Consider the following 18,804-nt stretch of genomic DNA (forward strand, 5'->3'; position numbering starts at 1 on the left):
AACGAGATCATCTTTCAGCCAGGGATTGAATAAGCTCACCTTCTTGCTGTTTATGGGAGATTTGATGTGATGGTTTAAGGTTATAACACACTCACAAAATGCAACATCTGAAAACATACCTCTAAGATGCATGTTGGGTTTGCAAAAAAGGAAGAGCATCACTGCTTTGACTGGCTCTAGAAATCTCAAGGAGAAGATGCCGGCATGTCTGAAGGAGAAGGCTCACAAAATGGAAGACCGAGGCGCATTAAGGCTGGAGAGCAGCTGAAGCTAGAAACTGTTGACAGCCAAATTGCAGCTCTGACAGACACACTAAAGATAGGAAAGGACAGTCTTACTGACACCTAGGTGGAAATTAAGAGATAACCTCACTTTATCCACTGCGACGAGACATCTAATTGATGCCTGTGGGGCAGTGACAACAGACCTTTTTAAAATTACTAATGAAAGAAAAGCTGGCATAAATGGAATATGTATATGTATAAATGGAGATTTTTACAGTGAAGCAGTGAAACAAAGGATTAGTGTTGTGTTTGGCAGAGAGGATGCTCACTCCATTTCTGAGTTGTCTCATCATTAGTCCACAATCCAGTATCAATTCCAGACAAAACTCTGTGAGCTCCATCAGAAGAACTGGATAGCAGCAAAGGAAGCAGCATAAAAAACTGAGAAAAAGAAGGAATAATCTCATTCTGGAAGCAATCTCAAGCAGAGGAATATCCAAACTATTAGATCTTGCTATCTTCATGTTGTTGGACGATCAGATCAGATCATGTGTAATCAATAGCCTCTTTTCATGCTCTTCACTCATTAAACTAACCTACAGAGAAATCTAGTTCTAAAAAAAGAATGAATCCAGTGTTCTCCATATACAGTACTTACAGTTACACAATCTAAGGTCTTTAAAAGCACATTCTGAATGCATGTTCTTGAAAATCTGGCCATTTTGATGAAAACCAACATACCTTTTTGAAAGTGCTAGTTGACTTTGGGTCTCAAACAAAGGGTTACACTATTTACCTTATGCAGCACATATGGCTGAATAAGCCGTAGACGGCCTGCTGCTGTGAACGTTCCAGACTCCAGCTGCTATGGAGGTGCCAGCTACTGCTACTACTATCCATCTCATCACGATCATCTCTCTCTCTCTCTCTCTCTCTCTCTCTCTCTCTCTCTCTCTCTCTCTCTCTCTCTCTCTCTCTCTCTCTCTCTCCTCTATCTCTCTTTCCAACCCCAACTTGGTCTAGGCAGATGGCTGTCTAACATGAGTCTGGTTCTGCTTGGGATTTCTGCCTATTAAAAGGAAGTTTTTCCTTGCCGCTGTAACTAGCAAAATACTGCGAGGTGCAATGCTCATGGTGGATTAAGTTGAGATAAGACTGAGTCTTGTCTGTAAGAAGGGGCTGGATCTTATCCTGTCTTGATGTTGGGTCTTTGTTAACAATTTAACAAAGAGTATGGTCTAGACCTGCTCTGTTTTTAAAAGCGTCTTCAGATAACATTTGTTGTGATTTGGCGCAATACAAATAAAGATTGATTGATTAATTGATTGATTGATTGATTGATACGTTTAAAGAAATCACTGGGAAAGTTCAGAGTAGCTCCTTTCAAGGTCACAACTTTATGGCCGTCAATGCCCTGGCAACAGTCAGGATTCAGTAGCAGTCCTTCAACTGAGCCGCCGGCAAATGAAGAGGCAGGGGAGATCACAGGAGAAGAACGTTCATTACCCACAGGTGGACACTGGGAGACACTGGCACTAACTGCGATGGTGCGCTGGAATGATCCAGACGCAAGAAAATGCAGTGTTGCAAAGAGTTTCTCCATAGGAGATATGGCATGGTTCCTTTTTGTGACTGGCTCCAAATCAGCCCTTAATTAGGTCATTCTGCAGCTAAAAAATTGCATTGCTAGATAGACGATATATCAACTATTTTTATTTCTGACAGTCCAAATATGTTGACACATGCACTGAGGATTCTTTCTCTCTGTTGACTGTCATTGCACCTATGCTTCCTTCTCGTCACAATGACCACAGCCATTTGTGCGTAACACTGTGCCAGTTATCACCTGCCTTTAAAGCGTGCTAAATATAGAAGCAAAAACACTGACGACAATCGGTTTCAGGTTTGATAAATCACATTGCAGGTGCTAAATGATTACATTTGCATCTCCTCCTCCCAATATTTTGCGCATTCTGAAAATCTGCATATATTCTGCATATTCATGACGGCAAACACGCTAAATGGATTGCGCATGCTATTTTGCTCATTTGACAGACGTAATCCTCGGTGCTCACGGTTAGTACATCAGCTTTGCGAACACTGTCAAGTTTGCACGTGTTTTTATACACGCAAACCTTTAGTAGATAAGACCCTCAGTGTACAAATCAAAGAGCAAGTAAACCTCCCTGACTACTGTCAGATGTATTCACAGTATATAGTCACTGGACTACTTCTCTTATGTCCTGCTGAAAAGTCTGTCATAGATACATGAGCTGCATGCGCATTGCATCATCATGAAATATTAACAAACGTATAACCAGAGGAGATAGAGTTGTTCATTCTGGAGTCTTCTTTTCAATCTTATCAGATGGGTGCTTTTGTTTACTGAATCCTACAGGCTGTGGAAATCTAAAACTGGATCACTTTGATCACGAATGTTGCTTGTTTCATCTAACTCTCTAAAAACACATCAGATTTGGGAAAAAGCTTTTTTGGATTGGAGCGTTCTGGTTTCTGTTTGTGGTCTGAGTAGTATTGTCCACCGGCATTTCAGCGGTCATTGGCTTGAAGCAGGAAAACAGCTCATGCTGAAAGCATTAGAGGTGGAGTTCATTGGCAGTAATGAGATCCTGGATTATTATCTGACAACAATTTGGCAATTTTTTCATCTCTATAAACGGATATCATATCAGTTGACTGACATGATCATGGACGTTGTCTCTCAGCTTGCACTGAATTCTCACACTTCAAGTTGTTAACAAGTGCAGAAAAAAGAAATCTTGGCCCAAAAATCTCTGCCTTCTTGTCTGAATAACCAAAGGTAGAGACAAATTTGCCTTGGCTCTCAGTGGCTTATCAGAAAATGATTGGTTTCCCACCAATTACACAAGGTGCACAAGTGATTTGAAAAATGTCTTTGCTGTTGATCTATTCACAGGGAAATGTTGGATGACATTTCAACAGATTCCTCCTCTGAGGCTTTTTTCTTTTTTTCTTTTCATAACAGGAGCTGATTGTCACATGAGGTGTGAGCAGGGAGTAATTCTGTTGTTGCTAAACATGAACTAAGTGAAGCTTTAAGCGAGTGGATGCTAATTGTCTGGTAACATTTGTGCCTAAAAGGCAGTGTGACTTCAGTCTAAACACTTCCTGCAGAAAGCATGCGGCACATGTTTTTTTCCAAACAGGCAAATCAGGACAGTAGGGACTGTGCCAATCACCTGCTCACCATGAAATCTGCCTCAGCTTTAACAACCCCTGGCAAATTTATCAGAGAGGACATATATGCTTGTAAGAGTTAGTGTTATGTTCAGTATCTCTCAGAGCAATTCCCAGGTTTTTGGAGTGCAGAACACATCTGTGATGTTTTCACCAGCTCCGGTGAGAACCTTCACAACAAGAGTGATTATTGAACCGTGTCCCAACAGCATATAGGAGCAGCAGATATCACATTGCATTGTGTCACATCACGTTGCATCACAGGGCAATGGGCGCTAGCGTCGATACTGAATCTGTCAAATATACACTCCTTTTATATCATGTAAACAAACACCATTGCTATCAGCTGTGTGCAGGAGACCAATGTTTTGAAGCCAATCGTATATATCGTATATACTATATCATATTGGAAATGCTGAACTTATCCAAAAGAGTGTGACGTAAAGAGGCGGGGTTTGAACCTCCTAGCCAACAGCTATGTGTTCCCGCCTGTCAATCACGTCAGTCATGTCCTTATTTGGGCAAAAACTCGGAATCTTAATATCTTCTGAACCATTGCGTTAGAAAAAAATTCACCCCCCGTACAGTGTGTGCCGATTAGCGACGTAGACTGCATTTATACAGTCTGTGATCTTGCTCCAATTGCTCCAAACAGAGAAATGGGGTGGCCCCAACTCTTAACACAAGTCTAAATGCAACACTTCATTTCTGGATATGATACAATCTCCATTTTGTAAAACATGCTAACAAGCTCTGTCGAAAACAACAGCCAACAAAGAAAATCAAGAAGCATTTTTTTTACTGGCAGCCACAGTGCCTTGGCAATCCCGCCAGCCAGCTGCCACTTTGATCGAGGTATCATACAGGTAGCTCCTCATCTATACTTCTTGATTTAATTGCTCTTTGTTTATGTCTGAATGATTGACAGGGATGAAACTGGTAAAAGCGCAACAGGGTCAAAACAAGGCAAGGTGAGGTGCTGCATGATGTTGTGTTGCTAGGACACTCAAATAGTAATCAATGTCGGGGCTGTGTCCATTTACAAAAGCTTTAATATTGGTAGCACCCCTCACCTCAATTACTGTTGCTATGTTGCTTTGTGACCATTACATCAGTTTTGAAATGCTCTGTATAGTTACATTTTGCTTTCATTTAGTGGCATTAAAAAAAAAAAAAAAAAACCTGAATGATAGAACTCATGTTTTGGCATCAACAGCAGCTCTACACCTGTAAATTGTAACCTTAAAAAAAATGTGTTCAGTTTCTTCTCCATACAGATCTCCGCGATTGTTGTTCGCACAGATAATATCAGACGTTGCTTTTCTTCTTGGTTGTGATTAGTTGGTAATGGGCAAGTGACACTGAATAGCCTATAGCAGTGTTTCAAAAGTTGAACTATTTCTACTGAGAGCACATCAACAATAAACAGCTTGCTGTTAATGCACGGTGTTCAAATCAAATGAATGCAATGAAATGTACTGTATGATCTGGACTTTTACATTTATTATTTAAATTAATAATGCACTGCCACATCAGTGTCGTCTGAAACCATATCTTAGAGGTAGGAGACAGCTTCAAAGTGTTTTTTTCTGTGAAATACTGTAATTTTACATTTTTTATAACACTGTTACACATTTAAAAAATATGCAGGAGTACATGCACAAAATGCCCAATCTGTGTCAATATGGTGTGTAGTTATTCCAAGATTATTTTGATTACACACTGACGTCCATTGATACCAAGTGAATGCAACAGCATTTGCTCTGATGAGAAGTTCCATTTTGGTTGCTGTCTCTGTTTTATAAAGGTTCTGTTTGTGTGAATCTATTGTTCCCTGCATTGGTAAGGCATGTGACTGGTCTGAGTCAACCTAAGGACATCCCAATAGCCTGCAGTAGTTTCCAACCATTTAGCAAGTGCTGTAGTCAGCTTCTTTGATTCGGTTTCATCCATAGGTCTGTGCTGATTTATACACTCTGCCGGCATTTTTGACTCATTTGCCGTCTGACATCAGTTTAATCAGCTGCACCTGTATGCTTAGCTTGTAGGTGGTAGCTCAAACTCAGAGTGCTTTGGTGATATTTTAACTCTGGTTGGCACAAAGTGCGTATTACTTTTAACTTAATAACTGAGCTGTCAGGGAGTTTTTATGAATTGAAATATGCCATTCAAAAGTGCTGTAGTGTCATTATTTGCCATTAAGCATGCAGACGAAGTGTCACCTGTACTATGGTGCGTCAAACGGGATAAAAGGCATATGATTAAAAAATCAGATCAATTCTGGACCTTAACCGCATTGTGATTAACACATTGATGCTGACAGCCCTTATTATATGGTATTAAAAATATATTTTTTTATGTTAATTAATTTGATTATGATTATATGATTTGATTTGTATGTGAAGCAGTGTTTTTATGTATCTTGGAAGTGAAACCCCAGGGGCCTTTGCACTTTCAGAGTAAGGTCATAAGGATGCAAGTGTCAGCAAAGCAATGAAATGGAAAGATTTTAAGTGTATTTTTAATTTGTTAAGTACCTTATTCACAAGAGCTAAAGGTTGACCTTATATTATTGAGCATTATAATGCTGCTTAAAAATGACTGTGCGTGGCCCAGTGCAAAGCCAACTGGACACGTTTAACAGGTGGCATACATTGCTTGGTTAAGCGATACTTGCTAGACTAAAGATGCTGTCACTGTGTGGCAGTAAACAAAGAGAAGAATTCTGAAGTGAATGCTTAATTTAAGTTGTAGCTAAAATACAGTAATTTATAATATGTAACCTAAATATGCCAACCTTAAGCTTCTTGTTAGTCATTTTTATGCAGTTAAGTAAAAAGGGTTCAAAATTAGAAATTCTAAGATGGTGTATGAAAAGTTGATTAATTTTCAGTCTCAGATTGATAATACAACAACCCAGAGTTTTAGCTGGTGGCATGCTTTTGTAGCAACAGTAACAAGAGTGATTAATAAAGCCACGAGTTCAAGGGTAGACCATCATTCAGCCGAGGATGCTGAAGCTACTAACATGTCCATGTACACAGGTCACAGGTTTGTCAGTGGCGTGCATCTGCAAACTGCACTGAGTTAACAGAATGAGGCAGTTCAGGTAGCGAGGCTGCATGAGAGACAGCAGCTTTAATGTGCCCCACTCCATCCTGACAGAGACGGTTTGTTATCTTCCATAAGAAGGAGTCACTCAGCTGGCACAAATCCTCGTCCCTCTGAAACCTCTGATCATCATGTCATTGTCCGCAGTGATACACTTCAGGGACTCTGCTTTCACATAATGAAACCAAGAGAGCTGCCCACAGCCCGGCTTATAATCACCTCGTGCACTGTGTGTGTGTGTGTGTGTTTGTGTGTGTGTGTGTGTGTGTGTGTGTGTGTGTGTGTGTGTCTTTGTGTACATTCATCTAGTTTGTCTTTTTATAGTGTTTGAGTGAAAACAAAAGAGCTTTCGGAGTTAATGCTCAGCTGTGTGTGTGCTTAAGAGCAACATGGGGGTGTGTTTCTGCCAGCGTGTATCCACATGCGAGTGTGTGTGTATGCGTCCACGTGTGTGCATGACTCACTTTGAGAGGTTTCAGCGGCTATTATTGAGCTGGGACTCTGTATTTAATAGAGGACAGAATAATTGTCTCTTCATCAGCTCTCCAGTGGTTTCAATAGTAACTGTCATGTGAATTAGAATTCTTGACATTTTTCCAAAGTGTGTCTCTGTGAGGTCTTTTCAGAAGTGACTTTCCAAGAAGAGCAGCACCATCTATCCTCTGTATGTCATAAACAAACAATAGTCACTCTCTTCCACATTCAGTATTTTACCCTTTCTTCTGAGTCTTTTCTCTTCCTCTCCTCATTTCGTGGTAGACAGGAGGCTTGACAAGGCATCTTATCTGTGCTGTGCTTGGCTTTAAGCTGCTTGCTGAGAGGTGGAACACGGAATTCATGCAGCAGGTTTTTGCTTGCTTCTTTTTTTTTTGCGAGTTGCTTTTGCAGAGGAAAAACAGACACTGTTCACAAGTCGTCTCATTTGTGCTCTCATTTGGTATGTGCAGAGTGTATATTCAAATTCTGACACAAAGTCGGTATATCTCTCCTCTTTGTGTCTCAAGACAGTAACAAATAAACACAAAAATGCTAGTTGTCAGAGATGTGCCAGCACTCGAAATCTCCTCTCTCTCTCTCTCTCTCTCTCTCTCTCTCTCTCTCTCTCTCTCTCTCTCTCTCTCTATTGCACACACACACACTTGCACAATTCAGTTGTCCAATTTGTATTCCAAACACTGACTAAAGGTTAACCCAGCTACCAACAACAAAAAGTGTTTCCACTGAGGAAAGCAGAGGTTAAGGATTTCAGTTAAATCAGGGATCGGCAAAGCTCTGGAGTATTATCTGCTATATTTTATTTTCAACTCCAGACAAAAAACAGAACAATAACAACCTGAAACAATAGTAGCGACTGGGATTTTGATCTAAAGTTTACTGTCATTCTAAAAGACCCCATTGAGCATTTTTCTGATGGATTAACATTTTAAAATGACTTTGGCCCCCATTGAAGAGACGATGAAAACAGGTTCAAAAGAGAATGATTTTTCAATGTATTTGTTAATGAAATGTTTTTGTTCAAACCAGATTTAACTGGGAAATCTGCTTCTATTACAAGATTTGTCTCACATTTAATGAATCTCTCCATCTCATATTTTGAGGCTAAAAATGCCAATATAACAGTGCATGACAGTCACCAGTGAAAGAATCTCTGAGCAGCAGGAAGTCCTACAACCAACTGAAACCAAGCCTTATGCTTTCCACCAGATAGTTAATATACCTTGGTGTAGAGAGTGGGGGGTGGCATGCTTTAAAGGACTGTTGCATGGAGTTGAACCACCAACTGCTATGACGAGGACTGTAGCCTCTTTATGCGCTGTAACCACTTGGCAAAACCGGCACCCTGCACTTATTTATTTCTTCATCTGTGGGGAAAGTTAAAAACTGCTTTCTTTCAAATGTCTCCAGAGGCACATCCAGACTTTTTTGACTCAGGTGGCCAAACTAGGGCATTGATTGACACAGGGGTGGCAAGACCCAAACCCAGATGAGGGCTGTCTAACGATTAATTATTTAAAATTGTGATTAATTGCAATCTCACATTTCTTATCTTTCTTAATGTACTCAAAACTGTTTTCAAGTTTTTAATACTTTTGATCAACATGTGGGTGGATAAATATGCCTCTTTTATGCAAAAATGTATGTCAGTTAATATTGCAACAATAATAAAGAAAAATAAATACCAATGAAAATTCTACGAACCTCAAAGGTACTGCAGGCTCAAAAAAATATGCTGGCAATCAAAAGCCTAACAAGCAACAACAGATGGGTATATTGACCTGAATGTAACCTTACTTAGTAATACTAACAACATGTAGTGTCCAACTTTACACCTGTAACGGTTCATAAAGCGATACAGATATCCTAACCATAGTCTGTCAATACTGACTCCTACGGGTTACTAGCCAGACAGCCTGCTGTTAAAATGTTGGAAAGAGAGTTTTGGAGGCCATTAAGAGATTTCACAACACTTAGAGACAGTACTGACCCAGTCTATGGTACAGAAAAGCCTTTCTGCTGGGCCGCAGTGTGAATTTGCATATTAGCTATATATTTTTGATCAAAAGAGCAAAAGTTAACATTTAACATTTTGATTTAGATTTCATATTTAACATTTATATTTAACATTTATAGTATCTTAAACATTAGGATTTAACAGTGATAGTAACCTAAATATATTTGTCACAACAAAATTAAATGTAAAGGAGAGCACAAATATTGCTCTTAATGTGATAAAAAAAGGTGACTTTTAAATATTCACACTATGTTTTGGAGTTAAATGTGGAGATTTTTTGTGTTATTTTCACTGTGCACAACTTTACAAATGGCGCCCCTTAAAAACTGAAATGCCCAAGAGGGAGGACTCTCTGCATCAGCTGTGTGCTTGTTTGAGACCTCACAAACTCCAGCAGTACACAACTTTGGTCTTGTCGAGAGAAACATCTGGCAGGGCTTTGAAGCTGAACTTGTCATTCAAAAGCAGGGATGGGGATAGTTAAATTTTGATTGATAGCAATACCATTATTGAGACTCCTTAAGGGTCTGAGTACTACTCGAGTCCCCTATAAAACATCAAGACAGGACACGATCCAGTCCTCTCTCACTGACAGGACTCAGGCTGATCTCATCTTAATCCACTATGAGCATTGCACCTCGCAGTATTTAGCCAGTTACAGCAGCGAGGAAAAACTTCCTTTAATAGGCAGAAACCTCGAGCAGAACCAGACTCATGTTAGACAGCCATCTGCCTAGACAGAGTTGGGGTTGGAAAGAGGGATAGAGGAGAATAAGAGAGAGAGAGAGAGAGAGAGAGAGAGCAATGATAGTGAATAGGAAATAAATTATTGAATTGTAATCTGAATATTTGCTTGCGCAAATATTGTCATCAGTAGTTTTAATGACATATTAAAAGCTCATTGGACCCCATGTCAGAATTATATAATTCCATAGGCTATGAAATGTTGATTTTTTAAAACTGTATCATCCAGGTTTATCGCCAAAACCTAAATTATGTGTGACAACTTATCCCGATAACGTTTCCTCAGCCTAAAAAGTATTTTTACAGACCTGACCATGAACACCTCACATTGTTAAGCCAATGTGGCATTGTTTAATTAGCTAACTACCATTACCCTTCTGATTTTAACACTGATGGAAACAGGATTTAAAACATAGATTTTTGGAACTTAGTACAAAGTTTGGGTGCAATTGCAACAGGTGCTTTGAGTGGAGAAGGAGAATGACTGTCCTACAGTAGAAGTATCTGGCCACCAAAATTCTTCTTTTTGCAACTTCAAACCTTTTGCAAAAACTTTGTTAGACAGTTCGTGTATATTTGTGCATCACTGTTTTGGTTTAACGGATCAACTCTAGATATAACGTTACATCATGGGACCCACGTGACTCGGTACATAAAATACGGAAACGGGTCCATACTTTTGAGTTGGAATCCCCAATGAGCATATTTTTCATAAAACAATAGCACTTCTCAGTGTCAAGTAACCTTTGATTTGTTGTCTTCACGCTATTTTCAACAAAATATAACCTCTAAATGATTTGCAAACCATCAATTATGTTTTTATCAGCATTTGTCTTGATTTTAATTCATGGACAATAACATTTTGTTTGGGTTTTTTTCTTCGTGATACAACTATAGCAATGTAAAGTCATAGATATTATATTATATTATACTATATTATAAGATTTAGAGTGGAGTAAGTTCAGCCATTACTGAGAAATCCTGATGTAACACTTTGATACCACGCACACCACTTCTCTCTTTCTGTTCTCAAAGGAAGTACCTACATTTGCATCATTGTTGTTTGTACACTATTGGCAATTCAGAGGTTAATGAGGTAGTTAGGAAGCTATTAATCAATATCCTGTGTAATGAATGTGATAAATGAATCAATAACTGCTGACAGCAAACCTGAAAACCTCAACATAATTTCTTGAACACTGAAGCCAAATAGTTCTGCATTTTGAAATGCAGCCTGTTATGTGACCGTCTAAGTGTAAAAAGAATTCCTGCTTGAGGCTGTCTAACATTGCTATCTCGGGTGTCATCACTGGATTAGTTATGGTTGACCTAATGCTCCTTGTTTGAAAGCTATTTCATGGTCTAATTGTTGCTCATGTAGGATGTTAAGGTAGCAGTGGGCCTGCTCACATCTAAAGGCCAAGGAAAGTGCTGTTTAGAGCAAGGCTGTTGATGTCAAAACACAAATTGTTTTGGGTGCAAACCTTGCATGCTCTTTAGTGGAACATGTAAACATTTACACAGGGGTATGAGTCAACCCCTTTCCCCCTGCCTCCCCCCTCTCTTTTCGACTCCTTTTTCTGGGTTGTTTTCTATCTTACCTTAAAATCCTCATTACACAGACTGTGTGCTGCTCTCTTAGAGACTGTTGTTTGCCACTCTCTCTGATCAGCCTTCCTGTTGCTGCAGAGGAACTGTGTGCAGTGAGATAAGGATAGTGAGAACACATGCTTTCATGAGAGAGGCGGGGGGAGGAGAGAAGAAGTAACAGATACAACGTGAAGGGTGAAAGTCTGACAAATTAGGAAATTAATAGAGATCATCGCAGGTCTCACGGTTGTTTTTCCGGCCACGGCGAGTGTTGAGGATGCGAGACAGCAGCGGTGTTAACCTGGGGACCAGGCGAGGACACGGGTCAAGTTTGGGCCAGATGGTCCCTGCATCTGCGTGGGACTGAAAAAGAGCTGAGGTGGTGAAATACAAGAAGACTTCTTCTCTTGGAGGCTGTCAGAGAAACTGACTGAGGGACACAAAAACCTGCAAAGGCAAGGATTAAGGAGGTCTGATTAAATCCAGGAAACAAATTGAGGATGTGAGAAGAGGTGAACTGGAGTTTAAGCATGCAGGGGCTGGGGATCACAGTATGCAGGATTTGCAAGTCGGTGCACTTCGACTCTTCAGGCATGAGAAACATTGCAGAGCAGGAGTGAAAGGAGGATCAGGTTTTGCTATTGAATCTAGCTCTGGACTGAGGACAGTTTGGACAGAGTACAGCAGGTGCTGTCTGTCTGTCTGAGACGTTTGGCGGCGCATTAAAAAGTTCACAAGGGGGACTGCGTAGGAGGAAGGCAGACAGTTTTAAGTGGAGGCTGGGGGAGTTATCTTTAACTGCTCGGCTTCACCAGGGCCAGAGCTGGCAGCGATGAGTCAGAGGAAGCTGACGCGCCAGCTGAGGTTGTGGGAGAGTCCTGAGGGTCCACCTCCTGCGCCCTCTCTCACCTCACCTCTGTCACCAGGCGATCCGTTTCGGGGACACGGGGGCTCAGCTCTGTTTCGGCGATTGAAACTGAACCGCAGTATTCAGGAGCGCAGACGCTCGTTACACTGTATTTGCAGGTAAAGTTTTGAAGCAGACCACTTAGTAAGTTTGACCCAGTGCTCACTGAATCATTTCTTTTCTTTTCTATTTATAAAGAAGATCCAGGGATTTTAAGTGCTCAGCAATCATAAGGTGGAGTGTAAACATGACAAACATTTGTGCAAATATTTATAATGCTCCTCCCTTAAGAAGATTTCAGGGTTACATATTCCATGCACACTCTCATGTAACTTTATTCAGATGGATTAGACTGAGGGTACACATTTTTGATGGGGCAACTTGAATGCTAATTTGATCTGTAGCCATACTCACAAAGCCTCCAGGGGAGAGGAGTGTCTACTGATTGGCTAACTTAGACATGAATTCTAAAAATATTGCACCTCACTTTATTTAAGAACTTAAACTGAAAACCATACACAACTGACTTTTAGGCTGTAGTTTGAGAAGTTTGGGATAAGTGTGTGTGTGTCAGTGAGTGTGTATGGGGGGGTGTTGTAGAGATGAAAGTTATCCCACATTAAAAATAGATGCTGCAGCTACACTGCAACCTGCTCCTCTATCTTTACTTGTCCTCTCCACATTCAACTGCAACCTGAAAGTGTCAGTTATAGATTTATAATACTGCATACAGACTTTTTGTAGGCTGTAGCTGTTTAACCATTTAGGCTGTTAACCCCACACATACATTGTATCCGGCTGTGCTGATACAGTTGTAAAATGCACATTCCTTGATATCTGATGCTGATCTTCTCAAACCTAATTCAACATATTTTGAATTTCTTGTCATCCAGGATTAAAAAGGTATGTTGATTTACGTTGAGGAATGAATACTTCATGATTGTAGGTCTTAGTGGAAAAAAAGACAAGTGCAGCCTGAGAAGCTGTGTCTCCTCTAACTAATCTGGAATCTAAATGGATGTGGCAGATTAATTTCAGCCGTGTGTTTTGGATTTCATGTTAATCAGGGATGTGATGGCCTGATGCTGTGTTTTACTCCAAACTAAAAGAGACAGCAGACAATGATTTGAAATGACTGTAAAGGTTATTAACATGTTGCTTTTTACACTTGCACTATATTTTTTGGTAAGTTGTTTTGTTTCTGGTATCCTCTTTGTTACATTTATTATACTAATAGCAAATATGATCAGTATTTAGTAGTTGAATGGATTTATTCATCTTCTTCTATTCTTCTAGAATCTGGATTTTGTCCTAGAAGAGAACTGAATCCAAACTTCTATCAGTCAGGTCTTGAGATGGACAGCTTAAGCCCTGGGACATGCAGTTTAAGATTGTTGATGTGGCTGATTCTGTTCACTTTAACATGACTTGATCTGAAATATGACATGTTAGTAAAATGTAATTCTGAGGGCATTCTGGCACCACAGAGACAGCTGCATCTGTCACATCTTTCAGTCTTCAACTTCCTCTGGAAGAAAACAGAAACGCTAAAGGAGGATGGATTCCCTCACTTGTGTTTGAGTGTTTGGGCATATCTTGCCTCTGTTTGACGTCACAAAACAAACAAACATTAAGATTAACACATGTATGACACACTTTCCTCTCTGTCCTCTCTAACCCTTCAGCTTCGATTCAGAGAATGGTCCCTCACCAGGCCGCAGTCCCATGGATTCGCAGGCGAGTCCTGGGTTGGTGCTCCACCCTTCTTTCCCCCAGAGCCAGCGCAGGGAGTCCTTCCTCTACCGCTCTGATTCCGACTACGACACATCGCCCAAAACCATGTCACGCAACTCCTCCATCAACAGTGAGGGGTAAGCATGAAGCCATCAACATGGATTCATCATGCAGTACACTGAATTTGAACTTTCTTTTTCTCTAAACCTGCAGTGTCCCCTCACAAACACACAACAGTAACTGCACATTATCCCAATCAGCGCAGCATTGGTTGTTCTTGTAATTATGCAATCGTTATGCTAATGAAATCATGATGAATCTCTTAACATTGACTGCTGTGCTCTGTCTTCTGGCTTGTTTAAACCACCCAAAACCTTCCATATTGATTTCAATCCAGTTTCTCTGCTTAGATTTACACAGAGCTTTGCAAACATGCAGCTCAGACACAGCCTCTCATATCAACGATAATACCTGGCGCCTCAGCTGCTCATACCACTCACTTTCATCTCCTTTGTCATCATCTGTTTGTCCCCTAGGCACGCCGAAGACATGATCGTCACCCCTTTTGCTCAGGTATGTTTTATCATGCTCCTTGTCTGACATGTTTAATCACTGTAAATGACAAGAAAAGGTGGCTTATTAGTGCAGTGAACTTGTACCCTCTCCCTACTTCTCCCTTTACCTTATTCTGTCGCTCCTACGCTGTCCATCCATCCCCCAGGTGTTGGCCAGCCTACGAACCGTAAGAAGCAACTTCACCATCCTCGCCAATGTCACAACACCCACTAACAAGTCAGTATCATGCTGTCAAACACCCCTTCCCCCCCACTTACACTCGTCACGACTGCCTGCCTAGTCTGCAGTGTGTGTTTTCTAATGTCTCCCTGTCCTTGCTCCTGGAAAAAGAAATACTTTAGCCATCATGACTAAACAGTTTATGGTTATCAAACTATGCTCAAGGAAAATATGATCTGCATTATTTGGCATCCCTCCAACTTGCTGGCTGAGGACTGAGAGCATAGAAAAACATGCCTTGAATGTGTGTCCCTGACTCTGTACCCAGACGATGGAGACAGTCAATAACACTAAAATTACTCTCCTTTGTAATGCAGCAGAAAGAAGGAGCTCGAGTTGGCAGGCTTTCAGTTTCATATCAATGTGATATATAAAGCTGTGCAGCAGAATTATCCGCTTCTTTGATTATGCGATTGATTGTTTTATGCCATAAAAACTCCTCAGTTGCTTTATACACTAAACCAATTCATGTGACTGTAAAGTTGAGCCCATCCTTTTCTTTCCCTGTTTTAGAATCTTTAAAATGAAACAGAGGATTCTTTATTCCTTCATTGCAGTGTCATATATTATTGAACAGCATTTTAAAATATATATGCATACCTTTCTTTGTCTCTCCATACGGGCATATAAATGAATAACAAACACAGGAATATTCATAGCTCCACTGAGAGCCCTGCCTTTTGTTGCCTCGTGTTGTACTGCTGTGTGCATGTTGAACCCCAGCAGGGGGCAGCAGTGTGTGCTTCACCCTCTGATGTAATGCTGTGTTTGTCCACAGGAGGTCACCAGTGACAAGCCAACCCACTGTTCCCCAAGCTACACTCTCGGGTATGCTGTCTGCTAATTAAAAATCTTAGTGCAAAGAGCCCCATATTCCCCTCACACAGCTTTAAGGACACACTAAGGCTCCCACACTCCCCAAATGCATCATCAGCAATGAAAATGCAGATCAGCACAGACCATAATATGCCTTTTAGTAGGGGCCCTCTAACATACTTCACTGAATATATTTAATGAGACTAGACTGATCTTAAATCAGCGGGAATATGATAAGGAAAATACGAAAGATATGTAGAGTCCAGAAATCTCCCTTTGTACAATATTTTTCCTTCAATGCACTCAACCCAAGGGATGCTGGTGTGGCTGCTTTTGTCAAAAACAATAATAACTTGAGCTGAATCTCATTTTAATTAAAATCCACAGTTGTTTGACACAAATGTGTATAAATGTAGCCCTATGGGCAAGCAATAATCTTGTGGCACTTCAGCTGATCCCAGTTAAGACATTTATTTAGTTATTGGTGTTTAAAGAAACATTATCCTTATATGAAACATGTCAGTGCATCAGAAAACAGGAAAAATGTAGAAGTAGTTGTTGTTCAGAGCTTTTGCTCAGTGAATTGTGGTCGCATACAGGATGAAAGGACTGTATATCGACCAATCATGTGGCCTAACCTCTTGTTATTACATGTGGTCTGGAAATCAACCCCTGTAGACTCTTAGCATATCATATTGGGCAGTTTCTTTCCAAATCATGAGTGCTAACTCTTGCTATCAAAGAAGGACAACAAGTGCGAGCTTACATGACATAGATATTACCCTATTAGGCCTTCAATGTATTCATGTTACTTTGTCTGCTCTACTTTTACTCTCTTATGCTGTGTATTCACTGTGTGTACTTATACGTGTGTGTGTGTGTGTGTGTGTGTGTGTGTGTGTGTGTGTGTGTGTGTGTGTGTGTGTGTGTGTGTGTGTGTGTGTGTCTGTGTCTGTGTGTGTGTGTGTCTGTGTGTGTCATTCCCAGAGGAGACCTACCAGCAGATGGCTCGGGAGACTCTGGAGGAACTGGACTGGTGTCTGGATCAGCTGGAGACCATACAGACGCACCGCTCAGTCAGCGAGATGGCCTCAAATAAGGTGTGCACAAAAAAAAATATGTCCACTTGGTACAGGGTCGGAGTACTTGGTTAGAATCATGTGAACTGTGTATTTTATCACGTGGTGACACCTGATTATTAACTTGCACTTCAAGTTTCTACAAGTACAAAAAACATGAATCTTTACCTTCAATAAGGTAAATAATCACAGCAATTTTTTTTTTAAATCTCCTCCTGGAGCAGACGCAAAACAAATGCTTTAAAAATAAAAAATGAGGAACTCTGCATTTGGCTCCTCAAATCTTAAACTTCCTGTAATCCTATTCACATTGACCCACATGATATATTTATATTTATATCTGTATTAAAGTTGTTAACAAGGAGCAGCATATTCTGAAATATGTGTTTCCTTTTTCATTTTTTTAATGTATTTTATTTACATCAAATTAACATAAGCTGTTCTGCATATCCTGACAGCCGTCTCTGTGTTTTCTTGGCATTCCCACTAAACAAACATATTAATCATGACTGGATAAGTATTTGTGTCTGCACCTGCGCAAGATCCTCTCTAGTTGTTGTGAATTTTGCTGTGCATTTGCATAACCACATCTGCGCACTTTGGCAGCTTTCTTAAAGATGCACACGTTTTTATTTGTTGGAGAGGGATAGAGAGAAGGAAAGAAGGGTGACACTCTGTGGGTAGTGGGGACATGAGAGGGAGGGGGCCCTAAAGCTGATGTCTCTGCTTTAACCTTGGTTGCTATCGAACAGCAGCAGGGTCTGCCCTTCCCTTTTAGCTATTGGCTTGCAACTCTAACCACAAGCCATGTGGTTTGGGCAAGGACCAATGAAATGGAGGCGATGCTTCTTTAATAATGTTCTGTCTTAAAGGGACAGTACCATGTTTGTTTTATTCTACAATTTCTCCCCATGTTGCACTTCACTGCTGATAAATAGCAAGGTTCTAAGGTTTAGGCTTATGATTTAATAAAGATAATAGGTGAATGTTTCAAGATTATCATTTATACCCATGTGTACATTTGTTTTTGTTTCCTGTGGTAAAAAGAGTCCCTCTGAATATGCTGGTGCCATTTAGTAGCTGCAGCTAAGCTGCAAAAATCCTCTGCACTGTGCCAACATGGAGGTACACATGAATATTCCTACTCAGTCTCTCACTCTTACTCACACCCTCACTCACACACATATTCTCAACAGACTTACATGCTGTCTTGTTGCACATGCGCACTCAGGCAGTGAGCAGAAGCAAACACACACACACACACACACACACACACACACACACACACACACACACACACACACACACACATGCATGCGCCTGCAGCCACACTGCCTGATTAGCTTGCGAGAGCTGTCTACAGCATCCAGGGAAATGGTGCAAGAAGCAGAGCATTGGAGGAGCTAGGCAGCCTGAAGCGGCAGGATTAGACCTCTGGCATTTTGGACAGCAGCTGAGGCATGGATTGACTCAGAGTAGGGGACCGGGCTTCAGAGATAGCCTGACTGAGTGTGGAGTGACTGTGGACTGCTGGGATCGGTCGGAAACGGCACAGGCGGGCTGATGCACCGGTAGGACTGGGCCAGGCCTGTGGATCCGTACCGTGGGGGAGGGGCAGTCGACGCAGGGAGAGGGAGCCTGTTTTTCCAGACACCAGCTCTGGTTTGATTCTTCAGCCTGATCGTCTGCTACAGGCCTGCTTACATCCCTCTCTGACTCTCTCTCTCACTCCCCCTGTTGTCCTCTCCATCCTGGCTTTTCTCTTGCTACTATCATCTGTTTCTACTTCACACCCTCCTGATGTTGCAGCTGCCTTCCAAGCTCCCCTTACCTCCATCATTTGATTCTACAGTCATCCTTCTGTCCTGTCATAACAATCACTCCATCCCTCTCACCTCCATCCCCTAAATTTTGTGTTATTGTTTGTCAAGCAGCTCAGCTCTACCACCACCATTCCTTCGTTTACATATCTCTCACATTGCCACTCATCTCCTCCATCGGGTCCTTCCTGTGCCCTTCAGACGGTCCCTCGCTTCCTCTGTTTCCCTCCATCTTCCCTCTTTTGGCTTTTAT

General features: G+C 41.0%; 1 protein-coding gene across 1 annotated transcript in view; it reads left to right on the forward strand.

Moving 5' to 3' along the window:
- pde4a (phosphodiesterase 4A, cAMP-specific) overlaps nucleotides 1-18,804 on the forward strand; it is an 80,126-nt gene that overhangs the window by 31,929 nt on the left and 29,393 nt on the right. Inside the window, exons 2-6 of the mRNA XM_034710666.1 lie at nucleotides 13,993-14,178; nucleotides 14,578-14,614; nucleotides 14,763-14,833; nucleotides 15,615-15,664; nucleotides 16,640-16,752. Coding sequence (XP_034566557.1) covers nucleotides 13,993-14,178; nucleotides 14,578-14,614; nucleotides 14,763-14,833; nucleotides 15,615-15,664; nucleotides 16,640-16,752 — 457 coding nt within the window. The remainder of the gene's footprint in view (nucleotides 1-13,992; nucleotides 14,179-14,577; nucleotides 14,615-14,762; nucleotides 14,834-15,614; nucleotides 15,665-16,639; nucleotides 16,753-18,804) is intronic.

This window comes from Notolabrus celidotus, chromosome 20 (genome assembly GCF_009762535.1).
Source record: "Notolabrus celidotus isolate fNotCel1 chromosome 20, fNotCel1.pri, whole genome shotgun sequence".
NCBI lineage: Eukaryota > Metazoa > Chordata > Actinopteri > Labriformes > Labridae > Notolabrus > Notolabrus celidotus.